Genomic DNA, 16,516 nt, shown 5'->3' on the forward strand with positions numbered 1-16,516 from the left:
ATTTGCACTCATTGTGTCTACTTTTATTGTTCAATTTAGATGTGTGGTTTTGTTTCTTGTTCAGAATTTTTTAATTGTTATTTTTAGCTTTGATTTCAAGCTATTGTTTTGTGATTTGTTGAACTAAAGGCAGTAACTCTTCTTTAAACATATTTTAGGGAAATATTCCTGAGAGATCCAATAATTTTGAGTCTTTTTATGATTTTTTCAGCTGAGTTAACTTTAACAGATTATTTAAAAGTCATTAAAGTGACAACAGGATTTCATGATAAAGCTGGCACAGTTTATTTTTATTTTTTAATCTTCATTGATAAAACAAATACATTAGTTTTTTAATACATAAAATGCTTTAAAAAAAATCGTTTCCATCCTCCCGGTCTACCGGGATCGGGTTTCGGCCTTCATGAGCACGCAAGAGGGGACTCTTGCTCGCTCTGAATTTTGTCGTCGGCCATCAAGCACAAAAAAACGCCTGCACTTCAGCATTAGACCACGGTGTTGTCATCATTGTTTTTAAAATACTAAAAGTCGCTCCTCGAGTTCGAACACCGATAATTGCAAATGGCGGATCGAGTGTTAAGAAAATTTTTCTGTCCCAGTGACTCCACCCTCTGACCAATCAGTGACCGACAGTGTTCTGACGTCACGTTTTGGTGCTGGCTTGGCCCGCTTGGAACCACATCTTAAAGGGTTCTGAAAAAAGGGAACAGTTGTTCATACCATTACTAGTGGAAAAGCTTTGGAACCGTGCTGAGTCGAGTCGGACCGTGCTGTGCCTTTACTAATAGAAAAGCAGCATTAATCTTGTCTTTACTTGTAAATAGCACATTTTAAAATGAAATGTCCTTCCAGAAATAATGTGCCGTGCAATAAGAAATACTGTATAAAAATTACATCCTGGATATGTGCACAAAATGAAAATCATTGACCAGTGGAAACACTTACTAAACCGTATCCATCTGCAACAGTTATCACGTCCCAAACATTGATTCACCTTTTCTCTCCACAGCTGGTGCCTAATGTGGCCAATTCAATAACATAGCACATTGGCAAAAATCAAAAATGGCACTAAATCAGCTGTGCAGTTGTACAAAAAGTGTAATAGGCTGTGAATGGACTCGTAATCATACCTGACACTGCCACCAAATCAGATGAATGTGATCTAGTCATTCTGTCACTGCAATCTTTCCCCTCAAAAGCATGTATGCCACTGTTGCCTCCCACACGGGGATGCTTCAAAAACATTAGGGCTTTGAAAATCCAGATGGAGAGGGGGAGTGATGCAACATCGGTTTAAGCCATGACCTGGAACTAATTCTGCACATTAGCTTGATTTCACTGGCCTTGTGGATTGTACCACCACAATATACTTTGTAGAAAAACCTACTATTAAGGATGATTGCGCCATACCTTTGGAACATTCAATTCTCCTTTGCTGAATTCACACCTGTTATGTCTATCACAATGTTGTTTCAGAAAGCCCCTCTCACAAGTATTCAACCATTTTCCTCCATCAGATATAAGAAAACCTACACTGTGTCAACTCAGAGATCCAATCTGTTCCCATAAAAACCTATGGGAAATGTGATCTCATTGATGGGCATGACGTGCACCCTACACATATATATATATATATTTCTTTCTGCAAGAGACAAGACAAGGCGTAGGATTACATTGCTCCCTGGTGATTTAGCTTTTTAGTGGTGTCCCTGACTCAAAGAGGCAATGCTCAATGACCTGTTCTCCACAGCTACAACACACAAACCGACATTAAATCTCCTTGCTAACAAAAGTCCTTGCGCATCAATCAATCTTGATTCTCCTGCCCTGATTCCATCATTATTTAAGTGTCATACTGCACCACCTTTCCTCGTTTTCCACCTCCTTTTTCTTACTAATTTTCCAAGCTACTTTTCTCCATCTCTACATGCCTTTGCCACTTGTCTTCATTTCCTCAAAGTCATGTGGGTGAATGCACCTCTATCAAGATCAGTGATGACTATTAACTAACAACAGATGTGTTTTTTGGCAATGTGTGTGCAGGTCATTTCACCATTTGTTTACCTGCATCATTAAATGTATACACCAAATATACAAAATGAGCTGTAACAGTGCACACCCAATTCTTTTTCCCCCTGCTTTTTGGAGTCCTAAAGCAACGTCTCCATCTCCTCTGAATGACTAAGACAGATCAGGCTCCAAGCATCCTCCACACACCCCCACCCCAGCCCATCTATCTTGGTTTCCCCTTTGAACTGTTTCTTTTCCTCTAGCCATGCACAGTCCACACAGAAACATGCAAATGCCTCAACAATGATGAACCTGTTTTTATTCTAGTGGAAGTAAGGTCTTTCTCCTCATTTCTTTGCTTGCTTTGCTTTCCAGTTAGCCAGGTAAATATCGAGTTTTAAAGTACTCAGAGGTCTCTGAAGGTTAGCGATGTTTAGATAGAAAGTTAATCTGTACTGCTGCTCTGCAGCAGATCCCTGAAAGGGCTGCTCAAAAATTATGATTCATGAGAGCACAGCTGCCTATCCTCCTGTTAAGTCAATAAATCATAAAATCTTTCACACCCGTGTTTCCTAAGCTGGCAAAGATAAGGTTAATGACCTTTGGGACTGAGGTTATCTAAGTAGAGCAGGTAAGGATGCATGCTAAAGCTATCAAGATTAAAGTTACTCATCTTACAGCTAATTTTTCACTTTAGGCTTGGCCAAGAGAAAAAGGTTAGGCTCGGTAATGTTAGATATTTTTTTTACAAGTTGCATTTTTACAAGCTGTGAAGTTCTGCTTAAATTTTACTTAACTTTAATTTACTTCGATGCATAATATTCCTTTGTCCAGTGCTGAACATGTTTTAGTAAGGATTCATTCAAATCCTAAAATAATTATTAATAAAATAAAATAAAATAAAAGCAGTCACTGGTTAAGAGAATGCATTGTTTAATGACAAACGCTACTTTAATTGTTACCTTGATAATAAGGGTGAACCTCTGATACAGGTCCCTGCTAATTGGCTTCAGAACACGAACCTCTGCAGTGGTCCTGTTCAGGGTGAAATACTCTGGATATGTGGCTGGTTGCCCTGCAATGAACAATTGTCAGTTTACTGGAACATCAGCATAAGAGGAAACATTAAGAGCACAAGCCATGGCATACTAAGTGGTCAAAGAGGACCAAAGAGCATAACACGTATTACTCAGGGTACATATGTGAGGAACGTACCAACCAGGATGAAATAGAGAATCCCCGGTCTGTCTGATGGGGGCTGTATATTTCTGTCCATGTCCACTGCCTGGATAGGTGGGGTCACATTCAGCGGGTTCAGTTTGTTCTGATTAAAACATTAAAAGGAAGGGAGAAAAAAAAAATACTGTGAACAAATCAGATGCCAAGCCATGTTTTCTGTTTCTGTAGTTAATATCATAATACTGTATTGTCATGAAAATAACTTTTATACTGGTATAGTTGGATAATAAGTCCCCTGGTATGTAAAATTCTGCTTAAAAATACATCTGCTGCCCCAGAAAACAGTTTCCATGTGATATATTGATATTTTTGCCTGCTGCAAATCTCATGTGATGAGCTGTACATTATTTAGAAGTCTGCGCCTCCACATGAAAAACAAGATCTCTTGAGGGGCTGATCGGCCTCTCTACTCAGTCTATTAGGCTATTTTCTTCTTTTACAAGCGATGAGAGGTGCTGCAGTGATTGGGTGTCACCCCAGCTTCATGTGTTGATAATATAACTGACCTATGGTGGATTATAGTTCATGTGCCGTTATTTTCCATTTCAAAATTGTATTTCTCTGCTTTCCGAAACTCAAAAAATTTAAACTTTTTTTTTCTTCTTTCTCATGACATTTGGAGATAAGAGCTCATACAAATGGTGGTGCATCAAAATGCTGAGTTTCCAAACTTCTAACATTTTAAACAATTATGATCCTCATTTATTCTTTGTATTACAAATATTAGTATTTGCCTTAGCAGTAAAAAGCCTCAGCAGACTGTCATAATACATGGGCTTATAGTAAAAAGACATTTTCTCATCAATAGGTTCCAAATAATGATGCAGATCAAGGATATGTTTATAATGCTTTCGACTTCTTCCCCTGCTCATGCATACTCATGAGATCATATTACCCCTGCTTTTCTTCAACACTTTTGCACCATATGATTAAGAAGAAATATGCTTAGCACATCCGGTGTAAGAATTTCTGTCTCTGTACAAAATGGTGCTATATGTTTTATATAGTCTGTGCAAAGAGTCCTGTGATGAACCTCTTTAGCGTAGACAGATGCGTGGCTAACAGCTCCCTGGTAGAGGGATTCTTCCCTGAGGGAGCATATTTATATCCCTCAGCTCCAAAATAATCCTTACACCCCTCCCCAATCAATGCTCTTGCTTTTACAATGTAGGTGTACTAAATCAAATCCCTCTAGCTCTGCACAATGATGATTAGCAATAATACCCTCCTCCAGCAGTCATTATCCAGGGGACTCCATAGCCCACGCTACATCCCCCAAGGGTGGAAAATAAATAGGGATCAACTTAATAATGCCTGCCTAGCCATTGTGATTAATTATAATACATTCATCAATTATGGGAAGACAAATCTCCCAGTGGACAGACATGTTAGCATAATGGTTACACAGAAAAATGAAGAGGGAACAGCAAAAACCGAATGCAAACTGCAAAGATGATGATGGTCAAGTCAAGTGCCACAAAACTCATAAAAACACGCTGTCAAGGGTGAGTTTAAAAGAATAATAGTCATTTGGGAGAAAATGATTTAAAGATTTCATTTATATGGTGACACGTAAAGTTCACTGTAGGGAAAATGTAAATGTGCCAACACATGGCAGGTTGATCAAAATATACTTATAGGTCTGCTTATACTTGAAGTGCTAGCATTCTTTGAAGAAATGCATATCACACAGCACATTCCTTGTCAGAGATTTAAACTACAATCATCTTATATGGAGGGTTGTAGCCATTTTGACCCAAGTGTCAAAATGCTATCATGCACAAGCTCATACTCAGAGTATGGGTTGTGAATGACTTAATGTCAACTTTTAGTCCAAAGTATCACATTGTCTGATTCATAGCCATTGTGTGGGGACTAATATAGTTGTGGCCATCCTAAATTAAATTGACTATAAAAGAAAATCAGGTATAGATGTACATGCAATGATTATTTCTGATTTTTTTTTTATTAATATTCTATCAAGTGGTATGTGATAGATTTTTGTAACAGACAAACACAGTTGACTCCAACACTTAATTTAAAAAAAAGAAGAAAAGTTCTGACTCAGTCAGTAACATTTGAAGTACGTGTTGTCAATTATTCTCAGCTACAACAAAAATAAACCTTAGAATAATTATTGTAAAACTGACTGAATCATAGCCATTTTGTTTGCCATACTGAAGTGGAATGGCTCCAAAACGTATTCAGTTGATGATATAGCCGACGACTATTTCCTGTCATCCTGTGTTTGTTTGTTTGTTTCTCCTTCTTGTCCTCTCAAACTCCAGCTGGTGGAAGCAGATGGAAGAAGATGGTCTCTCATCATGAGCCAAGTTCTGTTGGAGGTTTCTTCTTGTTTAAAGGAAGTTTTTCCTTTCCACTGTTGCCAATATGCTTGTTCAGGATGGGAGACTATGACAAAGTGAAGATTCAACCCAACCTGCTGGCTTCCTTAGATAACTTTTACTAATTGGTTTTTATAATGTATGTGTAAGTTTTTGTACAGTGCCCTGAGACAACTTCTGTTGTGACTTGGCACTATATAAATAAACTGAATTGAATTGAAAGTTTCTTTAAAATACGTGCTAATTTATGTTCATGGGATCTTTTGCAAACTTACAGACACACAAACATATGATCACACACATTTACAGACAGAGGCATAAAACTGCAGTCAATAAAAAACTTTCATTTTTATGGGTACTGGTATACCCTCTAGTCTCCAAATCTTTAATAGCCAAAATATAAACATAAAAGTAAAAACATAACCAAAAATGTTGAGTGAATAGTTGTGGCTCACTATGTGACGGCTTCATGACCTGTACATGCTCGCTTTTCATCACTTCTCTGTTCTTCACAGGCTTTAATCTACAACTTCAGTCAATGTACACTGAACACTGTATACACCACTTTAATCCTGGTTTTTGCATGTTTTAGCCTCTCTTGCAGTGTTTGGGGTTCTGTTTATCTGTCTTGCTGGAAGCATTTCACCCTGGTACACTGCAGCCATAGTATCTGATGCCCAGCCTTTTCCAGTGACTGGTCAGGGGCTCAGTAAAGTACACTCCAAAATCACTCTTGAGCATAAGCAAACCAAAACAAGATGGAGGTAGACATTTGGAAATAAACCATTTCCATCACAATGAAATGAACTGCTGTGGCTTTGCAGCTATCATTTTACATTACCTACAGTATATGCAATGCACTTAAGAGCAAATGAAATAATAAAAATAAATTCTACTGGCATGCACATATGCATCTGGGGATTTTACTTTTCTAATCCACGCCTCATATATTTCACACAGTGGGAGGAAATCCGAGAAAACCAAGTCTATCAAATTCAAACTGTCTTGCACTGAAGAGACAAAAATATCCACTCACAGCACTTCATTATGATAGGCTTGATAACAAGACACGAAATAATATAAAATAACTAAATCTAACTTCTATTTGTGCACAACTTTCTCTCTATCTTCGGCTTTATATTTTACTTTCAACTACCATGCCATCTTCCGTCTTCGCTTTCTGGCTTCAGTGAATTCCAGTGGTGCTCGGCTGTCATCCCAGCTCAGCCCTTCGCTCTGATTGTTGGTAAAACAGACCTAAAAAAAAAATCCCACTAAAAAAAGGAATGCTGAGGCAGAGATAGAAAAACTCACTCTGCCGCCAGCTGAGGTGGCAAAACAAGAAATAAGCTGACAATTAGAGATTCTGTGAGCAAAAGTGCATAACGCTTGGACAAGCACACACGACTGCGGACAGAAAAACTAACTGGATGTGAGCAACATAAAAAAAAAAAAAAAAAAGCAAACGCTATTAACAAGAGGATACGTGTCGACCGTGCTTAACAGATGTGTGCTCACACTTTGCTTTCAGAGTGTTTCTTACCGGTGCAGTGAGTTCAGGGATAGCAGCGCGATAAGTTAGGGGCGTGCAGTCGTGCGTATTGTTCACCAAAACACAAGGCAGAAACATAGGACCCAGGTCATCTCCATCTAGGACGTCCACAGTCAGCGTTGCTGTGGCTGACCTTCTGTTGGGAGGGTATGGAGCACGATCCTGAAAGAGAAACAAGCTCCGGGAATGTAGAATAGAATATACTTTATTGTCCCCTTGGGGAATTTTGTCATGCTCTCAGGGGTGTATATTGCATAGTAGCAGCTGCCCAAACAGACAATAAATACACATACAATTCATATAAATGGCAAAAAAAAAAAAAAAAATCACGACAGTTTAAAAGACAACAGCAGAGAACACCAAAGTTCTTGCACACTTTCCAGGCCTCAACATATTATCTATTTAAAATTTTGATTCAAAATTTTGATGGAGGTGGAAACAAAAGAATATTTAAAACGATTAAATTTAGTTTTGGGGATTCTGTACCTTCTACCGAAAGGCAAGAGCTCATATTCCACATACAGGATGTGGGACGGATCAAACAATACCCTCCGCGCCTGCCTGCCATGACTGCTAATAGATGGACTGCAGGGAGAGCTCTTGGGTCCTCCCCAACACCTTCATAGCAGTCTGTAATAGGCGCTGCAACTTAGATTTGTACTGAGTGGAGAGACCATGCTGTCATCCCATACCTGATATCACTCTCCATCGCTGCCTGGTAAAATAAAAACATGAAGTTCTGAATGACACCAAACATCTTCAGTCTATGAAGAACAAACAGCCTTTGCTTTTACCGGCAATTGTATCCAAATGTAGTCTTCAATGTGCAAAGGTTTTGCTGCTCTGTGCATTGGCACAATGTACTGCTCAAACTTAACTAAGTTTTTAACCTGGTACAACTTTCACAGACCCATACAGATATTTTTATTCACAAAATTGTAGTTCGAGTGTAAACCAGATGTGGATTTGAAGATTAATGTCATGTCATAGCCCGTCAACTATTTGATCAAAACATATTTTATTATTAAAGCCTACAAATATTTTAAAGAAAGTTTTAAAAAGCTGTTAGATGTCTATTACGTGTAATATTTTGCTGCATGATACAATTACTCACACTCATTTTGACATGTTTGACTGATGTTACTATATAAACAATATCTAAAAAAAAATTCAATCTGGTCCTCTGGACATTCAAAAAACAAAACAAAAAATTGTAGAAACGTTTCGTCTTTCATCCAAAAGACTTCCTCAGTCTGAGGTGCTGTATTCAGCTCAGTCTCTTAAATAGCACCTTCTCAGAGTGGATCAACCCGTTTTGCTGCTGACAACCAAAACCAGCTGCTCATATGATCAAGAAGAAGGACCATCAGCCTAACAATGGATCATTAGCACACTGATGGCTGTTTACTATTCACAGGGGGTTTGAGTGATACTAGCAATAACAGCATTGCAAGAGGGGGACAGTTAAACCTGGAGGCCTCCACCCCTGTTTAATGATGGACGATTTATTTTCACAAAGATGGCCTCCTTTACTCCTCTCTCAAACCATCGTTCCTCTCTGTCCAGGATGTGCACATCTTCATCCCTGAAAGAGTGACCGCTGGCCTGGAGATGAGTGTAGACCGCAGAGTCCTGGCCTGATGATGTTGATCTTCGGTGCTGGGCCATCCTTTTGGCCAGTGGCTGTTTTGTTTCCCCGATGTAAGACTGATCACAGCCCTCCTGACACTGAACAGCATACACAACATTACTCTGTTTGTGCCGGGGGACTGGATCTTTGGGATGAACCAGTCTTTGCCGTAATGTATTTTGGGGTTTAAAAGCCACTGGGACGTTCACTCTGAGAAGGTGCTATTTATAAGACTGAGCTGAATACAGCACCTCAGACTGAGGAAATCTTTCGGATGAAAGACAAAACGTTTCTACTTTTTTTTTGTTTTGTCTTTTGAATGTCCAGAGGACCAGATTTAACTTTTTTTAGATTTTTCTACCTGGATAATTGAGCATGCATCAGGCTATATAAACAAAAGGTCTAACGCAATACAAGTTGAAAGGTTAAAGGAAAAAAATGAACAAAGATAAAAAAAGAAAATCTAATTTTCACATTTCTTTCATATGAATTGTTACATATATTGGAACTTGAGAGCAAAACTGATGATCTTTCCAGGTCAAATGATGATACCAGATATCAAGAAAAGAGCTGAATGACTAATTGTAGATCAGATGCTAAGCTTACGGGTCTAGCAGATGTTTAAATGTTTGTTGCTTGTCTTTAAATGTTGAGCTTGTCTTTGCGTCTTTCCTCTGCCCTTCTTTCTTTTCCAATATTTACTCTTGACAATTGTCAAATTTATTTTTTCTCTGTTATTTTGCGTTTAGCTGCATATTAGCTCTTGCATTTCTACCAAATGCCTTCTCCAAGACTACGCTCGTTTGATTTCACTATATTTTTTTAATTACACAAAATACAGTCAGCTTAACTCTTATTAGTCACATGACATGAGCTTCTCCATGGTTTTCAACAGGTTCAGCCATGTGTTTAGTTTACATAGTGCGTTAACCCACATTTCAAAAATGCATTCAGTAAATCTGGAAAACTCCTGGAGGAAACTCTGAAAGTGCACCATTTTGTATAGTTAGTTTTATATATTACTTTTTTTATGCTTGGTTTCATATTTTGCAGTGAGTACCAACAAATCAACAATATCCCTTATTAAACCGGTTCATTAAAACAATATTCAGAGCAGAAGACCATTCATAGAATCATTTTTAAGAAACATTTTCTGCTGGTGTTTCTGGTTTCCAGTTTGATATCCAGAGAAGTGATCCACAAAACACTTTAAGGATTTGCATTCTCATTTAAATGAACTCTTAACACAAACAGTAAACAAGGCTAAGACATCATGTCTTTAATTTTAGGACCACATGCATGCTTTTAACATTTTAGTCTGCTATAGTATGCTGGCAAAAAAGAGACATTGGAAGATGCTTGCCTACAAAATGATTTTATCATTTATCTTGATTGTATCTTGGGTAACTGCCTAGTCTGTATAAAAAAAAGAGGGCTAGAAAGTTAGAGGAGTATGTAATAAGTCATCCAGCTTCCCTCAGAAGTCAGATATGAGATAATGTCACATCCAACTTCATATTGTTTCAATTGAAAGTTGTAAACCGAAAATGTTTTGCTCAATAATAGGTCTGACCATGTTATCTATATTTATTATTACAAGCGGATAAAGTGTTAAATTGTTAAATTATTATTATTTATTATTTTTGTACATACAAACACCTTAGGAAAATTACCCTATGTGCCAAGTGTGACAGAAGTGCAGACATATACTTTACAACAACTGTCTCCCCTTTTTTATGCTCTGGGCAGCCATGTTGGATTTTAAAATCAAAGCTAGTGATGTTCCTTATGCATTGGCTCCTCTTTGTCAACATATATTTATTTTATACAATCTAGCTGAGGGCTATGGCAAATGTGAAAGCATAAAATGCTCTCATTAAACAGCACACTGTCCTAATGGCATTATTACAATTACATTTGCAGTATTTTTCTCAGTCATCCAGTCCACTGGAAGTATGAAGGAAATTGCCTTCCCTCAAGTAAATCCATAATCAAATAAACTCTGAAACGCAAAGCTGCTTTGGTACACAGACTTTTAATCTCAAAACATGCCAAAGAGAGCAGATATCAAAAGTAGATTTCAATAAAATCTAAGTTGCTGCTTGTAAAATGTTCTGAATTCATTTTGATGAATCTGGGGATACAATTTGCAACTTTTATTTGACATTATTAGTATTTCAAAGCGTTGCCTTGGATATATGAAAATGAAAACATGCCTTAATATATGTTGATAATAATTTAAATAAAATATGATTTTGCCTTAAATATACACACAAAAATATGAATCAAATTTTAATATTAAAATTATTCAATTATTTTCTGTTCAAAACTCCTAAATGAATAATTAAAATAGCATCTATGCAACTTTAGATGTTTAATTCAGAACAATGACAGTATTCTAGCCTGAAGGCAAGTAAAAATCACTGTTTATAAAAGAGTTACTGCAGAACTTCTGCCCTTTAGATGTGTTAAAAAAAATAATTGTGAATGTTGCGTAACTTACACTAGCTTGAACCAACACCAGGTAGCGAGTTTTGTCTTCATAATTTAGTCTCTCTGCCAGTAAAATGTATCCTGAAAGGGTGTTTCCAACCCTCACTGTCCCGTTAGATGTCTAAAGATAAAAGAAAATAAAATGTGCAGTTATAAGTCATGACAGCTGAAGAAATTTACAATAGTGTAAAGCGTATTTATTAAGGTGCCACTTGTCCATTTACCGGATCATTGGGGTTATAAAGGATGCTGTATTCTATCTGTCCATTGGGCCCATCATCAATGTCTGTAGCACCATTATCTCCTGAGAAGCCAGTGAAAATGGTTGTTCCAACTGGCGTGAGCTGGGGAACAATATGAGTGGAGATAAATAAATACATAAAAAAGTCAACAACTCTAATAGCCCTCCTGTGAGTGCAACATCAACCTACAGCAGGGAGTTCTTTCATACAAATGGTGCAATTGCCAGTGTACCCCATTAATACAAAAAAACGTTTAAAAAAAAAAAGGGAAATATGTTGTTGTCAGCAGTCTAAAGGCTTTCGTGCAACACTGTCAGAATAACAAAAACTAAGTATGAAAACCACTGCTGTTCCCCAGAGGCCTGAACAAAGTCCACAGGACCAGGCAGCAGGCAGGAAATTGTGTTCAGGGGAGTTGACAGCATTGTAGAATGATTCACTGTACTGCTGGGGAAGATGCAGATGGCTATGTTAACAAATTCTGACAGGAATTTTGAAAATGGAATGCCTCCCATCCCCAAATAATAAAACTGTATACAATGAAGACCAAACCACTCACAAACATATGCCTATTTAATATAAGCCCAAGATTAACTATCACTGTGTTCTATCAGTTGGTCAAAATGTAGGGTTATGCAATTAATCAAAAGTTTATTATTATCATAGCATCATTGTGCGCATTATCCTTACCTCAAAAGGATGCATGGACTGCAATAAATTATGCCAATGACATTTTGGCCAATCCAATGGACTATCAATGTCCTTACTCTCAGTTTGGTTGACAGAAGCTGAGAGGCTAAAGTACATGGGGGTGTTGTGAGCATTACAATAAGAAAATAAAATGAAAATAAATAAAACAAACAAGAAAAAAGTGTGTTTAATGTAATTAATATTATTGCAATATGCATCAACAGCATTACAATAGCCAATTATTCTAATAAAGTGTAGCCTTACCACATTTCAAATATTTACTTTATGAGACAAAAACATTTAAGTGTAATTGTTACCCAATTTTCAAAGCTTGTATTAACCATTAGCAGTTAACATGAAAATGACCATGTGAAAACATCAATTTAAAGGAAAAGTCTGGTCATTTTTTAAGTGATCTTCTTTCAAATAGTTATTAATTGTACTTTATCAACTGTGACATCAGTCGCAAAGCATAGAATATACAGAAAAGTGAAGATCTGATTCCTCCAGGCTAAGCTAATCGCTAGTTAAACAAAGACCTGTTTTATAACGTTTTGTTAAGGTTTATAAAATACAAAGTACATATTTATCAAATATATTTTTACTTGTGAAAAATGATACATTAACTTGTATTAAACTTCTAGACTTTTGCATAATACTGTGTTTGATTAGTTAGCAACTTATTTTCTCTCAAACAAACAACATCCGTCAGACAGACCGATACCTTCAGGTGTCTCAGCACCACCAACTATAGTTGGTTAAAACAAGAATGTATCTTGCTACTTTGCTTTAATGCATTCTGCCCAAGTAGACAATGTGATACATGGGCTGGAAAGAAAACGTGTGTAAATATGTCCAACCAACAAACAAAGCACATCATATACATAAATATAGCCTAATATTGTCATCTGTACCCAGATGCTGTTAGAAACCCTACAGAAATGGCAAAAGAGATACTTCAATACCTCGTTTATTGCAACGTAATAGCGTGGCTGCTGAAACTTTGGGGTGTTGTCATTCTTGTCCCTCACAACAATTCGCACTTCATGCAAAATGACTGTACCAATCAACTCATTGGTGCACTGGACCTGGACCACAATGGAGGTGATGGAGTTTGGAGGCTAAAAGACAGCAAAATACATGTTAATAGTTTTATGCTACTTATTGTTCTCACTTCCTGGAAAACAGGTTAACTGGGTCATGATAAATATTCTATCATCCGAATCTTACAATTTCTAAAGCACAACTGCATCGCTCACTGACAAAATGACAAAGGCAGAGTTCCACAATTTCACTAATCAATGCTCTCTACAACAGTAATAATAATAATAAGTGAATAATAGCAATAGGAAAAAAAAAGGAAATATTGATTGAAACACATCAAATTAATCTGAGCAGGCATTTTTACAAGTGCTTTGTGTTAAAATGATGCTATATTCAAATGCTAGAAGCAGTGGACATTGCCAGCAAGACATCACGTAAATTTATCCACAAGGGTGAACTTCCCTTTTAATTGCAGTAGCTTGCTAATCTCCTACCCTCAACTGTTTCTGCTTCTTCTCTGAAGCGATTTGCTCTATCAATATTTCTGAGCATTCTCATCAATAGCCCAACATAAAGTCCACCTCACTGCACTTAGTCCATTTAATCGTTCCACATTTTTTTAAATGGCTTCTAATGTGCTAACTACTTTGGACCAGAACTATATATCTCATGCGCTTTACTGTACAATTGAGGCTGTTTTGTATGCACAGCAGTTTTTTTGTCGAGTCAAATATTAATTATTGTGAACAGATATAGGCAACCACACAAGTAACTGTATTAAATTATTTACTACCAGTAATCAACTGTGCTTTTACTATTATTATTATGATGATATAGTGGCTTGAAATACAAGTAATTAGCCCACATTTTGCTACATCTCAAGTATCTTGTAATTATTTGTCGCTATAAAAAGACACATATTTCAACCATATTCACTGAAAACATAAACATTGTTTGTCACTACTTTCCTACTTACATCTCTGTCCAGAACGCGTCCAGTGCTATTCAGGTAAAGTCTTTGTCGCGCAGGTTCCAGGATCACCCAATAGTCATAGTTGTCAAGCAGAGTCAAGGAGATGGTTCTGCCTGGATCTTGAGCACGGCCATTAATCTGCATGTTTTCCACCAAAACCGTTCCTGTAAAGAGAAAGATTTTTAATTAATAGATGAAATTGTTGACAAAATATATTGTTTTCATTTTTTTTCTGTTTAGTTTTTCTACAAAATGAGTTTGTCAGAGGCAGCACAGTGGCATAGTTTGTAGCGTTGCTGACTCTTAGCGATCAGGTTGCCCTGGTTCAAATTTCGGTCCAGGGGCCTTTTTGGGTGGAGTTTGCATGTTCTCTCTGTGCATGCATGGGTTATCTCTGGGTACTCCGTTTCCTCCCACAGACCAAAAACATGCATGCTAGGCTGATAGGTAACTCTAAAATTTTCCCTAGGTGAGCGTAAGAGACTGAATGGTTGTTTGTCTCGTTTGTTTCTATGTGGCCCTGTGATGGACTTGCGACCTGTCCAGGGTGTCCCCACCTCTTGCACAGTGATGGCTGGACATGTGTAGTGAACTCAGCATCCGACCAAAACCTGCCTCTGAGGACCTTCATGGGACAGGAACTGTTATTTCATTGATTTGAATCCAGAAATACAAATTAGCTCATCCAGAGACTGTCTAATTGTATCCTGAACTAATCAATTGAAAGAACACTCTTCTTTTATATTATCATTACTATTTTACAATATCTTGATAAATCTAAAGTGTGTTTGGTTCATACCATTTCTAAATGTTGAAGTGAACCACGCATTTTAAATCAACTGTGAAACAGTATTAATGTTTTTTTAATCCTCAGTTAAATTAGAAATCAAGTTAAATGTCTATTTACAAAGTAATTATGCATGTTGATCTTCTGTCTGAAATGAGAAGTAGTGATGGCAGTCGAAAGTCAGAAAGAAGTTATTAGAACGAAGTGGATTGTTTTTAAACCTAGCAGACGGTAAATAAGAAGCTACTGGCATCTGCTTCCTCCCAGTTCGCCATAACATGTCTTCTGTCTGTACGGGACGTTTCTAAAACTTTCCTGCTGTTTTCTTGACTTGTAATGACCCTCTGACGTCACTAGAACCACCCCCTGTTGGTTGTTTCAACCAATCAGGAAGTCCTGAAGTGACCGGAAGTGAGAACTCTTTAAGAGTCCACACTTCCTGGAACTTCTCAGTCTCAGTCTTCAGTCTTCTAGAGTCTTTGACCGGAGTCTTCCTGGGGTCTTCTTCAGTCTTTCATGAGTCCTCCACTTCTGAGTGGAATCTCTGACTGAAGTATTCCTGAGAGTTCCTAAGGAACTTTCAGATTTAATCAATAGCTGATGGATTTGACCGTGAGACGAGGGTCCGTCCATCCCAGCTGGAGTCACAGCGCTTCGCTGTGAACTCACCCGGGCGTAACGCCCTATAACTTTTAAAGAAGCTTATTCTGTTGAACGGAGTACCGTCACTACTTCGGACGATTCTCAGCCATCCTGACCAGAGACGATGAAAGGTAGCGTTGAACTGGATCTCTGTACCGGAGCTGACCTATCTTCTGCAAAGGTAACGAGTCGCCATGCACCGAGTGTACCGGGGCTGAGCTGGGGTCGGATGAAGGGTGCCATTCCTAGTCAACACACTTTCCCTGATCCATCTTTTCTCTCCATTTAAACTCTTTCATTTCCCATCTTTAAACTCTTCTATTTTGCCAGTAATTAATCTAGATGCCTTCAGAAATGTCTGTTGTTTTTATTAAGTAAAACGTGCCAAGTTTTATTAATCAGAACCAGATCAGCTAATCACTTGTACATTTTGATGTTAAATTTTGATCCTGTTAAATAAATGACCACATTTATTCTGATGGGTCAAAGAAAATTAACGTCTCAGTGTCACTAATTAAACAATCTACGCACAGTTACCTCGGTCACATGGCAGTAATTTAGCTTGAAAATGATAGAACCCGTTATTTAAATATATTGTAGTCAAGGGCAGCTAACTTAGCCCTTAGCACGCTACAACATGGGTGTCAGTTACCCCGCAACTCGAAAAGGAAGGAGTGGGTAAAGATACTGGATAGATGGATGGATGGAGTTTGTCAGAAATAACACCTTATCAAATTACTTTTAAAGGTTTTACAAAGCCCCAACGAAAAACAAGTGATCGAAAAGTTTCACATTTTCAAACAACCAGATAAAATATTTTTTTCAGCATCAGTATGTGGTATATATATATATATATATATATATACATA

The 16,516-nt window shown here is 37.5% G+C and overlaps 1 protein-coding gene across 2 annotated transcripts in view; it reads right to left on the reverse strand.

Moving 5' to 3' along the window:
- Window positions 1–16,516, reverse strand: part of pcdh15a (protocadherin-related 15a) — a 207,842-nt gene that overhangs the window by 131,068 nt on the left and 60,258 nt on the right. For both annotated transcript variants that reach the window (XM_037680065.1, XM_037680057.1), the window contains exons 4-10: window positions 14,222–14,382; window positions 13,167–13,322; window positions 11,494–11,613; window positions 11,280–11,390; window positions 7,138–7,308; window positions 3,226–3,334; window positions 2,973–3,085 (exon numbers count right to left, since the gene is read on the reverse strand). In XM_037680065.1, the coding sequence (XP_037535993.1) occupies window positions 2,973–3,085; window positions 3,226–3,334; window positions 7,138–7,308; window positions 11,280–11,390; window positions 11,494–11,613; window positions 13,167–13,322; window positions 14,222–14,382 (941 nt within the window). The remainder of the gene's footprint in view (window positions 1–2,972; window positions 3,086–3,225; window positions 3,335–7,137; window positions 7,309–11,279; window positions 11,391–11,493; window positions 11,614–13,166; window positions 13,323–14,221; window positions 14,383–16,516) is intronic.

Source organism: Nematolebias whitei, chromosome 1, assembly GCF_014905685.2.
Source record: "Nematolebias whitei isolate Nwh7 chromosome 1, NemWhi1, whole genome shotgun sequence".
NCBI classification, from domain to species: Eukaryota; Metazoa; Chordata; class Actinopteri; order Cyprinodontiformes; family Rivulidae; genus Nematolebias; species Nematolebias whitei.